Source organism: Dromaius novaehollandiae, chromosome 1 (genome assembly GCF_036370855.1).
Source record: "Dromaius novaehollandiae isolate bDroNov1 chromosome 1, bDroNov1.hap1, whole genome shotgun sequence".
Classification (NCBI taxonomy): domain Eukaryota; kingdom Metazoa; phylum Chordata; class Aves; order Casuariiformes; family Dromaiidae; genus Dromaius; species Dromaius novaehollandiae.
The window spans coordinates 58988804-59005647 of NC_088098.1; the positions used below are offsets into that span (position 1 = coordinate 58988804).

Consider the following 16844-nt stretch of genomic DNA (forward strand, 5'->3'; position numbering starts at 1 on the left):
TTTTAAATAATCAGCATATACGCATACTGTATTCTTCACTTTCTGCTCTTACTCTGGTTATTTGACAAGTCCAGTGAAAATGTATATGCCTAACTGATGAATTTAAGTAATAGCTCTTTCTTCCTGCACAGTGGGGGGTGGGGGTGGGGGGGTGACAGTATTGACTTAATTACCACAGATGGTACAGAAGTTATAGTTTCTTGGAGCAAAGCCAGAACAACTATGTACCTCTGGCCCAGCAAAGAACTAAATGTACTATTTTTTTCTTCTCTTCAGCTAATTGCACTTAAACGAAAGATTTTTCCAAGGAGAAGGATCCAAAAGGAAGTTGGTCATGAACGAATCAAAGTGTAGAAGAGCTTTATTTTGGAGATCAGTCTACCTCAAGATGTGATAAGCATTTTAAATCTCTCTCTCATAAGTGTCTTTATGGTTTGACATTTAACTAAGTTGATATGAAGAAAAAAAAAATCATGTATCTACAGTTATAACATCTGCAGTACTCTTTGACATACAAGCTGCTGGAGCTGTGACAGAAAGCAGAACAAAAAAATTGGAGAAAACCTATACATTGATGGTTTTCAACTGATCTTACTTGACAGACATTAGTTCATGGGCATGTTATCCTTTTTTATAAAAAGAGTTACCAAAAGAATTGTAGCTGCATTTATTGCAGTGGGTGTTGCCAACTAGACGTAATAATGTTGGAAGGCAAAGTTGTTTGGGATCAGCTAAACAGGTCCTTGATCTTGCATTCCAAAACATTTTGCAAATTTCTGTTGTTGCTGCTTTTTTTTTTTTTTTTTTTTTTTCCCAGCCCTATGGGAAAATTAAGAGAGAATTATGTAACTTGTAATTTAGATTAGGCTACATTTAATGATGTTGACATTCTTCTAAGCACAGTGACAATTCATCCCCCTATTGATGGTATTTAAATGGAATTTGGAATAAATGTATCCTAATTAAAAAAATACATAGTAATAGAACAGTTGATGATTATTTTAAAAATACTTTGTATCTCATCTGGTGTATTATATTCCAAAGAATACAATGGTATTATATCTTGACTTGATTACAAAGAGAGGGTTGGAATCAAATGACTGATCAAGGTATAGTATTTTACAAGCATTGTAAATTTAAAAAAAGCAAAAGTGCCTCTCCATATGAATAGGTAACATACTGTTTTAATGTAGCAGTGTATGGGAGCAATGTTTCTCTTCAAAAAACAATATTTATATTCACATATCGAACTTCGGTGTTTTTAAATTTTGTTGAAACATCGTAACAGTAAGTTTTTATGTGGGGGAGGATACTGAATGTTTTCAAGCAGAAATGTTTGGTGGTGTATCTTCAGTTCATTGTATTAGCAGTATTCAAAAAAAGCATTAATTTTTATAATCAGATGTACAAAATATATGTGTATATGTATTGTAAGATACTTGGTTTGCTTTGAAATTAACTAAAATGTGATAAAAGCTTTTGTCTGTTCTGTTTCTGTTTTAAAGAAAAACAACACTTAGCCATTAATGTTTGTAAAAAGTATTTATTTTTTCTTAAAAACTTTCAAAAGTATTAATTTTTAATATTTAATGCATGAATGGTTTCAAGCCTTGAAGCAATGAACATTCAAGCATTTTTAAATGCAAGCACTTGTAATTTTTTAAGAGTGAGATTATATTTCATGCTAAGCATTATGTATTATACTGAAACATGTAGAATATAAAAGTACTTCAAATTTACAATACTTCAGACTCCCAGGAAATGAGACATTTCATCAAATACATGTACAGGTAGAGTCAAGTTTGCCTGGGATTTTTTTTTAAGTTATATTTTGCATTCTAGTTAAAACAACTGAGAAAATGGGTTAAAACATTAGTTGGTTCTTGTGCCTAAATTATATGTGCAAATGACTGCATATGTAGCTGAGATGTCATTGCTATTCCTTTTTATGTTTAAGCAAAGAGTTTTGAAGGATAGATTCATAGCATTTAGTTCAGCTACAGCAGTTATAGCTAAAAGATATAGCATAAATTTCCTGACAAGCTTCACTTGCAAATCGGTGCTAAAATATGGGATCATGATACCACCCAAAAAGCAAGCAAACAAAGCTCAATAATACACCATCAGTATGAACTTGGCAAGTAAAATTTCTGAAATTGCTGAGGTTAATGAGAACACTGAAAATTAAAATACTGTTAGGAAGATTTTTTTTTAATTTATATTTTGTGTTTGGACTTCATCTATATTGAGTAAAATAAATCATTAGTGAGAAAATTGTGAGAACAGAAGAAAATCCTGAAACATAAAGCATGTAGTTTGCATCTCAAACAATTGCACTGTTTTTACAACAGACCTCCACACCTTGTGTATCTGGGGTTTTTCTGTACAGTGTGTTATAAAAACAGTGTCAGTAAAAGCAGTAAAAATGTATGGGCCTAACATCACTTTGCCAGTAGTATGCTGTTTTTCTATTTTATTGGGTAATTGCTAGAACATGGCAGTTGCACTGTTTTGGTTTTGCTCTGAAAGTGGTAAACTGACCATGCTACTTAAAAGCTGTTCCTTTTAAAGAAGGGATAGACTATTGAAACTTTCCTCTATTTGAAGCTGTGCTTCGCCTGAAGAGGGTCACTCATTAATCTGACTAGAGAAATACTGCCTGTTGCATTTACTGATGGAAAAATCATCTTTCGGCATCTTGCCCTGCACCATAGCAGTCCCTTTCGCAGACCTTTTGTTGTCTGGGCAACACCTTGAAACAGTTTCTAACAAAAACATGTAAATCGTCAGCTACGAGGGCTTAAACCAGTTTAATTGTGAATCAGAAAAAAAACCCCCTTCTTTGAAGAGGGACCCCTGCTCTCCAAAGCTGTGAGGCTGATGCTCGAGGTGAGTGTCTTCAAGGTCGTGTGGTCCTTGATATTCACATTATGTTACCGAGTCAGTTATGCCGGGGTCGGTTGTCCCAGTTAAGTGCTTGGGACTCCAATCCATTAATGGCCTGCGTGCAGTTTCCTTCCTTTCGCTCTTGGGAGGCTGTTTCTGTGTGCTACATCTGCAATGCGCCACACCGCGTCCCCTCTCCAACCTGCGCGCAACTGCCTCGGCCGCCATTGCCCCCCACACCTGCGCGGAAGGGGAAGATGGCGGCCCGGCAGGTTCCTCTGGAAAACTGCGTTGATGAGTGACGCGTCCCGGCGAAGGCGGCTCAGGGGGCCGCGGGTGAGGTGTGAGGGAGGCGCCGCCATGAGGGCTCGGCCCTTTCCCGCCCTTTCCCGCGGGGTGGGGCCGGGGCCGGGGCTGCTCCCCCTCCCCCCTTGCGGAGGGCTGCGGGCGGCACCGGCGCGGGTGAGGGGCGGAGTGAGCAGCCAGCCTGCCTGCGGGAGATCTCTGCGAGGCGCCCTGCCTCTCTCCTTGTCTCCGTCCCCGCCGTCGTAGGCCCTTTGCGGTGGGAGGCGGTGAGAGAGGAGGAGGAAGAGGAGGAGGCGCGGCGGGGCTGAGGTGGGCAGGGGGTAACGGATACGCGGGCTGAGGGGGGCAGGCGGTGCCCCTCGGCGTTTGAAACGCCGTGGCGGGGTGCCGGCCCCCGCCTGTCGTGCCGCTCTGAGGTGACAACAGGGAGGGGGCCCCAGGGGCAAAGCTCCCCAAGTGAGACTCGTCTTAATACTGGCTTATCTTCCCGGGCAGGGAGAAACAGGGAGGTGAGTTCCTCTGAAAAAAGTCATTAAATAGGCAACGGCAAGCGGAGGATATTTGAGTCAGCCAAAGCAGGTAGTTAGGCAGATGGGTGAAGGCTATGTGGGGATGTGGGGTTGCCTAAAGCCTTAGCTCCTGGAGGGGCTGGGGGGCTCCTGCTTGGTATACTGGACTGCCGTACAAAGCAGTGTGGGTGTCTGCACCTGAGATAAATTTGCAAATAAATACCTTTCTTCTCATGCTCGCAGTTCAGAAGGTCAAGAATTTTGGCAGTGCAACCAGACACAGGCGGCTTACCAGTCCTTTCTGCCTTAAATCATGTTCTCAACAACTGCAGTAGTTGAAAATCAAAGTACGAGTCTTGAGAAACTTACAGCTGTCCTAAATTTTCTCTTATTTGAGGTTATTTTCAATGCAAGGGGTTTCGGTCCTTCAGTCAATAATTTGAAGAGAAGTTTCAGTCTCTTTTCAAAGAAACTTTTTCAGAAGTTTGTAAAATCTTTGCTTCAAACTGTACAGAGAAGAATCAAACAGAAAAAAAAATATAGTAAAAAAGCAGTATTCCTTAGCAGCATAGTGTGATTGTGTTGTATGTTCTAGCCATGTAGTCTATGGCTTAGAAGGTAAAGGTTAATATTTTCATAGGTATAGGCTGCTAATTCACAAAACAGGAACAGGACATTCCAGCATATGGGATACAGCTGTTGATGTTGGGGGGACTTCAAGGTCCTGGAAATTCATAAGATTTTTACTGAAGTTCTCATTTTCTCTATGAGAACTTAATTTTCAGAAACTATCTTTGCCCAGGCTTTTGGAAAAAAGCACTGATATTTCCAGCTGTGTTGAATTGTGTCTAGAACAAGATGTTTATCCACTGCTGGATACCATGCCTTGCTCAGTAGAACCAGGTTTGGAAGAAAGCGTACTTAAAGCTGGTTTGTTTTGGTTTTTTTTTTTCTTACTCTTTCTCTCTTCCAAGTAGTCTTGTTATTTTTGGAAGGAGTTTTAAAAGTATGTGCCATGTAACACTTAACTTGAAATACTTGGTACCTCTTGCTATCAAATTAAGTGCTTCCATAAGAGAAGAAATACTTTAACAGGAGCAGTGTATGTTGATGTTTTCTGTTGTACTTATGTATTATTTCTGTTCTTGATAAAGCACTAAGGAAAAGTGTGTTTATTTTAGCATTCACACATTATAACTAATATTCTTTTCCTCCTAAATAGATACTTTATTTCCTATTTTATTTGTAAAAATACACAGTATATACTAAAATGAGAATTCCTAAAGTAAGTAAATGTATTTTTAAGGATAGTGTTTAATTAGTAAAAAAAAAAATTACAAATATGGAAACTACATTAAAAACACAATGCAGAGGCATAATAGCTAAAAATTGAGATATTTCAGAAAATGAATGTAAAAGTTGACCAGGATTTTTAAAAATTGCTTGTATCTGTCTACCTAGCATGGAATGGAATGTAGAATCAGATTGTTCTTTATGGACTATCATTTCTATATTCTGTAAAATAGAATATAAGCTTAGTTTTATGGGAAAGTGGTATTGAATAGAACAAATAATAAACATTATGGAAGCTAAGCTGGCAGGAACAAATAATAAACATTATGGAAGCTAAGCTGGCAGGCACCTTAAAAGGTTATATAATTTACTTCCTTGCTTTTCTGCAGAATTAGGTTTGTTCCCACTAGTCCTGGTATTTTTAACCTGTTCTTAAGAAAACCACCAATGAGTAATCCTGTGGATTACCTCACAAGTTAACCAGTTCCACTGCTTCAGTATCCTTACAGGTGGAGACTGTTACAGGGATGTACAAGTCACTATAAGCATCAAAGCATATTTATCTTTAAAGTATTGTGGGAGAAGTTATGTTACGAATAGAGCTTATTGTTTTAGTAGGAAGAAAATCTCACTATGGCACCATCAGGAAGAAAGCATAAAGGAAAAGCTGGTAAACCAGCACAGGAAGATCAAGCCATACCTGCCTATGACTTTCAAGAGGAAAGAAAAGAGCTGAGTGGATCTGAGGAAGATATTAGAGAAGGTGTTTATATCTCTAGACTTTCATTTTTTTGAAAACGTGAAGTTTATGATATTTCTGACTATGAATAGAAATGAGGATATTTCTCTGTTAGCAAGGGCATGATGGAGCATGTTTCATAATATTTCTGACAGTCTCCTAATATGGTTTTGATTGGTAAGAGAAGAGAGGTCTTAAACTTACAGGTGGTGTCTTAAAATAAGATTATGTTGTGTGTTTTTGTTACCTTTTTCAATGCCGTATCTTTCTGTCACCTGGCTGCATTTAATATTGTGAGAAAAGGATAGAGCAGAAGAAAAAAAGCTCTGCTAGCTTGTATGGAGTGCTGAGTGGTCACTGTAATGCAAGATGAGCTCTACAGGGATGAGGAAGGGTAACTGGGGTCTTGCACTGGCAGGGAGAGAAGGAGCCAGTGCTAGAGTTACTGGTGAAAATTTAAAGGAAGAAAGGTTAAGAATACTTCAGGAAGAATCTGAACAGAAGAGAAGAACAGGGAAGAAGCAGAGACATGAGAAAATAAAGTCAACCAGCAGATTGCTTTTTAATTTTGGGGAAAGTGTGAACCTTGCTTAAAAATGCAGTTCTTGTTCAGCAAAAGATAGTATTTTCATAAAGTTTGATTCAACTCCACTTCTTTTGGGTTTTATCTTTCAGCAGGCATCTCTGGACTTTATTTTCATTTTTCCCCTTCATGATATGCTCAGACTAAATCTTTTACTTACAGAGAGTAAATTCTATGGGCAAATAAAATAAAATGAGCATCCTGAGTATTCCTTCTGAGGTTTGTGTGGCAGCATTTTGAGAAACATCTGATGGGTCTAATCAGCACATTCTGGCCTTAAGCAGAGATGACTGTATCAGATTTATTTTAGATACTATATGGATCAAAGTGTACATTTCTACAACTTCTTGAACAAAGGGGTTGCAGAACTTGGAACTGGGAAAAATCTCTTCAGTGTGGGTCTTTGTTTGTTTGTTTGCCTGCCAACTGAATTTCTTGTAAGGATAGCTGAGCTGCCTCATGCTACATAATTGTGTGCTGTTTTCAGGATAGCTCTGTGCACACTAACATAGACTGTTTCAAACAAAACATATATTTGTATTATGTTTTATATTTTGGGTAACATGTTTCTGGTTTGAATTGGATGTAATCTTCAATTTTTTTTCCTTTGGTAATGGAAGCCTGACATCTAAGGAAATTGTTTATTTTTTAGAAAAAACATAAATATATATCTGTAGTTTTGCTTTTTTAAAGGTCAGAACACACAATTTCACTACTTCACAGTAAAAGGAAATTCGTACAGATTGGGCTTTCTCAGTTTTTTTTAGATTATTTTTACCTTTCAGAGTATTGGTATGTTGTGAGTTGGAGTATTTGTGTAGTGGTGGATTGAGAAACTAAAACTGGTTGAGACTAGTCTAGGGGAGCTACATGTGTTTTGTCAACTCAAATCTAGTCTGGCAGAAGAATTCATGGCCACCTGTCAACATTAGATTCAAAGTTTTAGGAGCTACATGTGTTTTCGCATGCCTAACAGATGAGAGCTGACCCGTGAGATATGTTCAAAGAAGTGGGGTTACAGAAAAGTAACTATACTTTTAATAATTCAAATGACCCTCTATGAAATATAAGAGATTTTTTGTAAATTGTTTTAAAATTTATATTAAGGTGAAACACCAGTGGTGGACAAGCATGGAAAGAAAAGACCTTTGGTGACTCCTCATGTGGTTTCAGATGATGTGGGGTAAGGTTTAGAATATCTTTTTTTCAAAATGAGCAAGCAAGTCTTAAATAGATATTGATTTCAGTTATTCAGTATGCTTGTTTTCCTTTTCTTTTAAAAAAAACATTTAATTCAGGAAAAAAAAATCAGGTGACATGTAATACATTAGCTGTAGATGGGAAAGAAAAACACTTAAAATCAATTCTACAGCTTCTTTGTAGATACTTTTGAACATCCGTGAAAAAATAGGTATTTGTTTGAGTTCTCCAAATTCTGTTTTTTTCAAAAGATGATTTAAGTTTTATCCTAAATTGTTGATTGTTTCACTGATTTTTTCCCTCCGATCTTTGTTTGATGTTATTAACAGTATTTTAAATGATCCAGCTATTACATGAAAAATAAACAGTGTAAAAGTAATGAAAAATGAGGATTTTTTTAAGCAAGATAAAGAACTGTTAAGTTGAAGATACCGCTTTTTCCAGTTGATGAAAATGAAAGTGACATCCTGTGGAAAAGATAAGATGCATAAGCAAGAGAAACATTTTTCTTTATCTACCGTGTCTCTTTTTGTATTTGTCAGTTACTGTACCACTGCCTTACACAGTGGTGTACACATCTTAAAACTACTATAGAAACAACCCTGGTATTTTTTGTCTTGGATTTTTCTTACCATGTCAGTCATGCTAAGCTTGATAGATGACTTTTCATTTGATGTTCCAATTATATTTTGTGTTTTCTTTTCTGTATGTGGAATAAGCCTTCATATTTACCATCCTTCCTTACTCAGGACTGTCCAAAGACTTAATAGTACCTTTTTCTTGGGGAGTAAGTTAATAGATTCCTGTAAATTTAAAATAAAAATCATTCAAATTAGTCTAAAAACAGAACTCTTGCAGGAGGGGAAGAGGAGTAAAAGTGTCATTTTTTAATCTTGTAGAACAGCAGCAGCGCTGTCCTTGCTTGCAGGTAACAGGCATGTAAAAACATTAGACAAAGTTTTAAGCGTATACATCAGGTCTTATTCTGGAGTAGTTTGTGCAGAAAACAGGCAAATAAGTTTTTAAACAATATTTTGTAGGGGTGAAGTACAGAATATGTTGGAACGATTTGGAGGTAAGTGTATGTACGTTCTAATAAATTAAAACATAATTCAGGTTTAAGTTGCAGAGTTGACAATAATTCATTTTCACAAAAGTAACTTTCAAGATTTAGATAAAATGACCAATCATTATACTGTTGGCTATAGCCACTTTCCAGGAAAAAAATAGTAATATATCTAAATAGAGCAGAGGGAAAGGGAAAGAAGGAAATAACTGCATGTAAAGGGAGATGTATCAGTGTAGATGAATTGTAAAGGGAGAAAGGGAAAGATGCTTTTGATTATCAATCTTATTTGTAATTAGAAAAAAGATTCTTAAGGTTTAAGAGGCAGTGATTATGTTTCAGAGAGAGAGGACAACATGAGTTAGAAAGCTGTTCTCTTAATTTTTTGTTAAAATGAAGTGGAAGAGAGGATTGCAGGATTGGAGTGAGAAAGCAGATACGTGTAAATATGAAGAGAAGTGGCTAAGTAGAACAAATACTTCAAAATCTAGAGAAAGAATGGTTGTAGGTTGTAGAAGATGGTTATGATACAGAATGAGCTAGTAATCTGTACTTTACACCTTCAGAAATGTAGTGAAAGGTATTCAGTACAAAAAGGAATTTCAGCGGTCGGGAAGAATAATGCAAGTTTCTAGCAGAGCCAAAGAATGAGGCTAAGTGATGGTGATCATCTTGTGATGATTGTAGAGAGATTTATGTGTATCACCATATATTTATATACATCACTTTAAATTAGTCCTTCACAGATAATGTAACAAATCAACAAACGCAGTGGAAGGAAGGGAAGACATCTTAATGCCAGTGTTACCTCCTTAATAGCTTGTTGATAATTTTGTCCTGTGTGTGAGTAAATGCCATACACAGTCATTGTTTGCATGTAGATCTTAAGGTGAAAGAGTTCTTCTTTTCTTGTAAGGAATTCCTTAATCTGTGAATTGAGGCTTTGCTGTTAAGGCAAATATCAGAATGCTGTTGTAGATCTAGCAGTCTAGGTAGGAGGAGGATTTCAATGTTGAATAGTAAGAAACTAGGACTGCTTTTTACTGAAGACTCAAAGATAGGATAAAAAAGAAGAAAAATGAATGAATCAGAGTGAGGATGCTGTCTGCTCAAAAATAGTAGAGTTGGCATTAGCAGCAGCAGATGCCTCAACAAATTAGAAAGACAAATTTGGCAGATGTTTCCTGATATCTGCAGCAAAAAGGAAAAGCAAGTGCTTTTCCTGAGCTAACTATGACTTGTTCATTAAATCTCCAAATGTAAATTAAAATGAAACAGCCATATTAACTGATACTAACTTGAATACTTTTAGAAAAGTACTTGGAGACTCTTGGAAGTATGAGAAATAGTTTGTCATTTGTTCATTTAATATGTTGACAGTGATAGTGGTCACATACTTCCTTTAATTTATTTCTGAAATGTAAGTAATTTGAATATTTCTCCAAAACACCTAGGTTAATGCTTTGTCTTTTTTTTTTTTTTAAAAAAAGACATTTTAAAAGTATTAGCATAACTAAATTCATTGAAGGTCTAGAAATTATGAGCTGGTAGTGCAGCTATGCAGCTAAAAGAATGAGGATTTTGGTGGTGTAACTACAATGCTGTTGGACACTAGAGAAAAGAGCAGGATGCCTTTATTCAGGTTTGCACAAGACATCTCTAGCTTTGAATAAAAGAGAACTTACAGATTGGGAAATTACCAAATACCACATTTAAAGTTCATAGTGTGAACAGATTGAATAATGCTGCTAATGTTTTAAGCATGTATGTGTGCTTACTGTACAGATGAAGTTCATCATAGATCGTAATAATCAGTAGGAGAGCACAAGATTCAGTGTATAAGGAACTAATTTAAATGTATGTAGTGGAAGAACTGCCGCTATCCTAGATTCAAACTGCTGGACAGTTGCACTTTGCCGTGTGCATCTGCTCAGAGCAAACATGACACTGTACCCGCGGCCCTCCTGCCCAAAGTTGAAGAAGCAAATGCAGAGTCAAGTCACGGTGGGGCTTGCTGGGTCTGACCCCTGGGAGGGGTGGGATCCAAAGCAGGTGCTAGTGTGGTCAGTGGGGCCGGGCAAAGAGCTGTTGCAACGCCAGAAGTTGGGCAGGGTCTCTGGAAACTTAGGGAAGCAGCACTGGAACCAGTGCCAAGACCAGGCAAAGAGAAACTCTTAAAGGAGCACCCAGGAGCCCAGAACACATTAGCTCTTTTCCATTAGAATGCACCTTGTATGCTTTTCCAAAGAAATCTTTAATAAATACACGTGTCTTGGTATACATAATTTCTAAATATTCTTTGTCTCAATCCAGCTGATATTAACAAGGCTCTCCTAGCAAAAAGGAAAAGATTAGAAATGTATACTAAAGCCTCACTCAAAACCAGTAACCAGAAAATTGAACATGTTTGGAAAACACAGCAGGAGCAAAGGTAACATTTGCCCATGCTTTTTAAACATGAGAAGTCAATTCCCTTTTGTGTCACAGCATGAGTTTTTACATGGTCTTAGATACCAGTTATATCCTACTTACATGTCTAGTCAAGTGCTCTGTTTCTTCTGACTCCAGTTGTGTCTGCTTCATTAAATTGTCAGTTTAGCATAGCACTTTCTCTTTTGAATGAAGAAATTTGAGATTTTAAATTTTGAGAGCAAGGTACCTTATATGGCTGGGTTTACTATTTTATTTTTATGCAAAACGACCTTTAAAGTTATTTTTGTCTTTTAAAAAATGTTTTTATTTCTTTAACTCCAGTTGGAAATTTCTCTTTTATTCTACTTGAAAATTGAAAAATGCTCAGGAGAATTTTTTTGGTTAAAAAAATTATTTTCAAACATTGTAAACAGTTTTCACCTATATAATAATGTCACTCTTGCCTCTTACGGCATGTTTAATTACTACTACATCTGATACTACAGGTAGAACAAATTGAAAAATGATACAGATAAAAACTGAAACTCAGTAATGTTTGTAACTGTCTTGCTGTTATATATATTTATATATATATATATTTGAAACTTACATTGACAAGATGTAGGTTTACATAGATGAGCTAGACCATAATGAACTAATGAATGAGCTAATTTATCTTGATGATTCAGAAGTTTTTCACTACAAACCCCTTGTGCTAAAGCCATGATCTGTAGTTGGATTAGAAAAATGTAGTAAATCTGAGACAAGCTGACATTCTCTGTTCTTTTAACATTTGTTTTTAGCATTGTTTGTTTAGCATTTGTTCTTTTAACCTGATCATTGCATATGACTGCTGACTCCTTAAATGTATATAATTCATATTCAGTCAAAAAAGAAGTGTGTGTTTGTGTATGTGTGTTCAGCTTTTCAAAACATACAGCATTAGGTTAGGGCCAGATATCAAAATACCATCTTGTGTTATTTATGCCAGCTCCTTTATTATGATAGGAAGAATATATATAAGAGATATTCTACTTCATGCATGTAGACTTTTAGCTTCCCTTCTAATTCTTCATAGCATTTGTAATACTTATGGCTAATGTCTGTTTATAGGCAGAAGCTCAATCATGAGTACTCCCAGCAGTTCCTGACCTTATTTCAGCAATGGGATGTAGATGTGCAGAAAGCAGAGGAACAGGAAGAAAAACTAGTGGTGAGTTTGCAGCATGGTGTGTATTTTACAGTGTATGCACAAGTAGAGAATAGTGCTGTTCACACAGCAGGAGTGCAGAAGTGTAAAATTACTTTATGTAGTTCAAACAAAATGTAAGATTATTTGCCTCTTAAAAATTTCATGCAGGTTTGGTGACTTCCAAACCATAAATGTTTAAGTTTTGGAATATATGGCAAAGTGAAGAGGTGAAGACTGAGATTATAGTACTTTATTGTAAGTTTATAAAGGTGAATACATGGTGCCCTAGGCCAGCATATGGCTTGGTGAAAGCCAAGACCATTATGGAGGAGAGAGAAGCACTGATTCTGTGCATCCATAGACCGTGGGTTAGGTGAAGAGAGGATGAATGTAGAAGAATTGTAAAGGCAAGTAGTTGTCTTTTAGCCCGCATTGTTTAAAAATGTGTGTGTATGACAAACGTATGAGAATTTGATGCTTAAAAGGTGATGGAAACTGCACCATGGAATGTAATCACACAACATTGCTGTACTTGTACTCCCAGCATGTTTGCAAGTTTTGCTCTTCCATGGGCAGCACATTTCCCTGGGCAGCTCTTGAGAATGGAGTTGGATAGCAACCCCCAAGGGATCATGGGATAATTCAGGTTGGAAGGGACCTCAGAGGTCACTCAGGTCTTTATCTAGTCTTCAGTCTTTCATTAATAAGAACAAGGATAACTACAAGCATATTTAGCCCATGCATACAAAAACACTCTTGGAGCTAGCATAGTAGAAGCAAACCCCAGTACAAGAACAGAGCAGATAAATCTCAGCTGGGTCCATGTAACCCTGCTTCATCTACTATTGCCCTCCCACTCATCTCTGTAGGTGTCTCAGCAGAGAGCCAGATTATAGGACCTAGACTTCCAGTGAGGGCAGAATTTCTGATTCTGACAAATGACATCAGCGTTGCTGTCCAGTTGCTTTTAGTCAACTAATATGATTTTTTGCTTCTGCTTCAGAATATGTTTCGTCAGCAACAAAAAGTTTTTCAACAGGCAAGAATAGTGCAAAGTCAGAGACTGAAGACCATTAAGCAGCTGCATGAGCAGTTCTTAAAGGTACAGTACATCCTTTTTAGGAGGCAGCTGATCTTTATTGCATCAATTATTAAAACTGTATTAATTCAGCCTTTAGAAAATACAGAGATGTAAGGGCCATTTAAGGAAAATAACAGCCTTGCATGAATTTTCATGTTGTTGTTAGTATCATTCTCTGTTTTGTTCAGAACATGGCTTGTTCTCTCTAGGCCTGCATATACTTTGCCTCTACTTAATAAAAGACATGATTGAATGTGTTCTCACAGGGATCTGAATGGCTTACCTGTTTCAAATATTTAACCTTAGCCCTCAGCACATACTTTCTAAACAGAATTCAGTTTTGTGCCAGTTTAAAGGTTATGCATTAGGCAAATCAACAGGATTTTGTCTTGCCTCTTAGATTTTTTTTGTAAGAAAACTGATGTTTAAAGAAGTGAAATGTCACAATCTATTAGAAAAGTAAATTTTAAGGGGTAATTTTTTGCTTCTTATATGACCACTAGCAGTAGCATCCCCCATGAGAATTAGATACCAAAGCAAAGTCATCTGTCATTAATCTTTCTAGCTATTGCTCCTTCTTGCAAGGGAAGTGTCCCTTAAAAATAGCACTTACAAAGTCCATGAAATTGCCCAGCTACAGTTCCCTCCTTTTCTTCCTAAGCAATACTGATTAGAAAGTGTTTTCCTTTCTATAACCTAATACTAAAGATAAACATTCACTAAGATACCAACAAGAAGTAAGAAACAACAATTTATGGTGAAAATAGGATGGCTGCCCAGCTGGATGGCTATATAATCAGTCCTGTTTAACTTTCCTGTTGCTTCATGTGTAATTCTTGTTTTTGCTGGCACTCCCTACAAATACTGGGGGTATTTTTTTGATGGTGCACGCAGAACGTGTTATATTTTAAACATATGATTGACAGTTAAGCATTATTGGCCCACTAAATATGAGTTAGTTGATAACTTAAAAATATATACATTTTTGTTACTTTCTAATCAGCCATTTTAGCATATGAGGATCTTCAAATATGGTGAAGTAAGGCCATTGATAATAGCTTTCCTGATCAAATCTGAAAACTTTGTTTCCTCTTACTTAAGTATTAATGTAGCTCTGAAAAGTAAAAGCCTAAGCCTGCGCTGCTTGTTTTTTGAATTTTCTGTGGCAAGCAACATCTCTGGTGTGTTGAATACAAATTAAAATGTTTTATTTTTTCCTGTTATTATCGAACTTATTATTATCAAACTACTATTATCAAAGTCTAAACTGAGAGAAAAATGATAGTACTTTAGACATTTGGTTTTGTAGTGAGTGCTGAGGCAGAGCAGGGTTCAAGTCTTAGTTTCTGAAAAACTTTAATTTCTGTTCTCCACTAGTTTTTTATTTTTAATGAAATTTCAGTTAGCTATGAGGTCTGTTTTTTTTCAAGTCAGGCAGCTTTGAAAAGTAATCCAAAATAGAGCAATTCTTAGTTTTAGAAAGTTGAAATTTACAGAGGATGTTACAGAAATGTGAAAATAGGTACTAACCATTTCACAATTCATCAAAGATGCAAAATCAAACAGAAGTTCAAGTATTGCTATGATTTTTTTTCCCTCTGAGAAAATCAAAATGTAGAAATCAAGCCTCAAATAAGGTTAACTTTGAATATGAGTCAAGAAAAACATGACTGTGCACATGCCTAAAGTTAGGTATAACCTTATGTATGAAAGGAGAGATAGCCAGTGAGCTTTACCTTTGCTTGTTTGAGGAGTGGCATGTAAAAGGGAGGAGAGTTAACATTTTTTTTCATATTCTTTACTTGTAGCCTCCAAGTTTGTCATTAGAGTAAACTGTACCTCTGTCATTTCTGACAGATGTCTGTCTAATCTTTTTTTGAAGAACTCTCTATCTTTATTGAAGTGCAGGATACTAGCCGAGGCCTCACAGATGCTGAGTGAAGGAGAATGTTTCCTTCACAGCATCTGTATTGTTTAAACAGGAATGTAGACTGGAATATAGGGTCCTGTACAGTTTGTCTTTCAAGTACTTGACAAAATTTATTTGTAATTATGAGTGACCAGTGCTGCTATAAACACTGAATTGTAGTCTGAATTAAGGATTTTTTTTTTTTCAATTGAAACTGCTCAATGTCAAAGTGTTAAATTAAGTTTATCCAAAACTTCAGAGTATGGAGGAGCTGGAGAAGAACAATGAAAGTCTTCTAGCTGGTGCACAAAGTGAACTTCGCAAAGAAATGGCTATGTTGCAGAAGAAGATTATGATGGACACTGTAAGTATTGTATTTATAAAAAGTCAGTTAAATGCAAAAATAGAACATTCTATAAAAAGTCATTTGACATTCGTTTAATTAGCTCAGGGAATCAGATTTGGAACGGCATTTGTTCAGTATTATCTCCTTCTCTTGTAACAGCAACAGCAAGAGATGGCAACTGTTCGCAAGTCTCTTCAGTCCATGTTATTCTGATGGCTCAGTGGAGAAACAACTTTTACCTAAGTAATATGATACAAGTATAGGCATTAGCCACAGAGAAGTATGTTAAGATTTCAATGTTGTAAAGTTCCTATTAAATGGTTTCAGGGATTGTTCTAATCTCATGTTTGATAATGTTGTAAAAAGGCGTATTGGTAAGTTCACTTCTTTTTTTGGGGGGGGGAACGACCCCAAAATCTAAACCATTTACTGTCTGCCCAGTTAATTTTTAACTATTTGATACTCACTTTCATTCATTAGCATTGGACTGCTTCGATTGTTTCACTTCTTATAACACCAAATTGTGAACCACAGGCAAAATTAATGAAAAAAGCATTACATATAGATTTTTGCACAGTAATTTTAGGCTTTTAGGTACATTGTGCAAATGGAAGTATTTTTCCAAAGCTACGAATTTTAAGATTTTCATAGTTTCAACATTTAGCCTGACCTATCAGCAGTTATAAAAGCTCATAAAGTATGACACAGCTTGTGTAAGATTGTTAAATGATGTATATTATGGTAAATTAAGGTAAACTTTGTTTAGTCTTTTGCTGTGCTATGCCTTGTAATATTTTATTACAAGTAGGAGACTACTTTGCACTACTTCTGTAATTTGCCCAGAAGACAAGATTTCTTTAATCGAATTAAGAGTTGAATATCATGGCTTTATATGACATCTGCTTAAATAACCATAATTAAACACTACTACATGCATTTTGGGGTATGTAGTTCTTGCAACCCTCTGCTGAAGTAATATAGCTCATATATTTGGTATAAGCTATTACAACCCTTAAGATGGAATATTCATTGCTGCAGTTTCATACAACTAGCAATTTAGGGAGGCCTAGGTTTTAAGGAGAAATGCTTTATCTTTCATGTATTGCATTACAGTAAGGTGATAATATTTAAACAACCAGCTTCATGTGCATGCAGTTTGTTTCTACAGAAAGCCTTTAGGTAGGCTGAAATACTACATAGTACCTGAAATATTTAATACTTGGATTCCAATACAGTACACTACAAAAGCACCCCCCCACCCCCCCCAAATGTGATGTTTTCTTAACAATATTTCAAAAGCAGTTTCTCCCCTACAATTTATT

At 36.3% G+C, this 16844-nt stretch overlaps 3 protein-coding genes across 10 annotated transcripts in view; 2 read left to right on the forward strand and 1 right to left on the reverse strand.

Annotated features, from left to right (window-relative positions):
• The window catches only part of GNPTAB (N-acetylglucosamine-1-phosphate transferase subunits alpha and beta), a 48744-nt gene extending 47264 nt beyond the window's left edge, over positions 1 to 1480 (forward strand). For both annotated transcript variants that reach the window (XM_026119754.2, XM_026119753.2), the window contains one exon: positions 277 to 1480. Coding sequence is in view for 1 of the 2 variants with exons in the window: in XM_026119753.2 (XP_025975538.2) it covers positions 277 to 354 (78 nt within the window). In the remaining variant the exon portion in view is untranslated. The remainder of the gene's footprint in view (positions 1 to 276) is intronic.
• Positions 1481 to 1527: 47 nt separating this feature from the next.
• The window catches only part of CHPT1 (choline phosphotransferase 1), a 36629-nt gene continuing 21312 nt past the window's right edge, over positions 1528 to 16844 (reverse strand). The window contains exons 9-11 of one of the 5 annotated variants that reach the window (XM_026119725.2): positions 9391 to 9528; positions 8149 to 8319; positions 1528 to 4207 (exon numbers count right to left, since the gene is read on the reverse strand). In XM_026119725.2, coding sequence (XP_025975510.1) covers positions 8245 to 8319; positions 9391 to 9528 — 213 coding nt within the window. In that variant the 3' untranslated portion in view covers positions 1528 to 4207; positions 8149 to 8244. Of the gene's footprint in view, positions 4208 to 8148; positions 8320 to 8373; positions 9529 to 15599; positions 15762 to 16844 lie in introns of those variants that run through there. The other 4 variants (XM_064513862.1, XM_064513852.1, XM_026119724.2 and 1 more) reach the window with 4 other exon arrangements.
• Positions 5186 to 16458, forward strand: SYCP3 (synaptonemal complex protein 3). Of its 3 annotated transcripts, XM_026119728.2 has the most exons (8): positions 5186 to 5757; positions 7424 to 7499; positions 8557 to 8591; positions 10896 to 11013; positions 12108 to 12207; positions 13190 to 13288; positions 15436 to 15540; positions 15682 to 16458. In XM_026119728.2, the coding sequence occupies exons 1-8, from the start codon at positions 5628 to 5630 to the stop codon at positions 15733 to 15735; spliced, it is 717 nt and encodes a 238-aa protein (XP_025975513.1). In that variant the 5' UTR covers positions 5186 to 5627; the 3' UTR covers positions 15736 to 16458. The 3 variants fall into 3 exon arrangements, with proteins under 3 accessions (XP_025975513.1, XP_064369945.1, XP_064369952.1); XM_064513875.1 differs by lacking the exon at positions 15682 to 16458 and having other exon boundaries at positions 15436 to 15618; XM_064513882.1 differs by lacking the exons at positions 8557 to 8591; positions 10896 to 11013; positions 15682 to 16458 and having other exon boundaries at positions 15436 to 15618.

Bases quoted from the DNA above. Each gene is read 5' to 3' on its own strand.
- SYCP3 (XM_064513875.1), top strand. From the start codon at position 5,628: ATGGCACCATCAGGAAGAAAGCATAAAGGAAAAGCTGGTAAACCAGCA. The intron at 8,592-10,895 runs GTAAGTGTATGT...GTCTCAATCCAG, and splicing joins TATGTTGGAACGATTTGGAG to CTGATATTAACAAGGCTCTC. The intron at 13,289-15,435 runs GTACAGTACATC...CCAAAACTTCAG, and splicing joins TGCATGAGCAGTTCTTAAAG to AGTATGGAGGAGCTGGAGAA.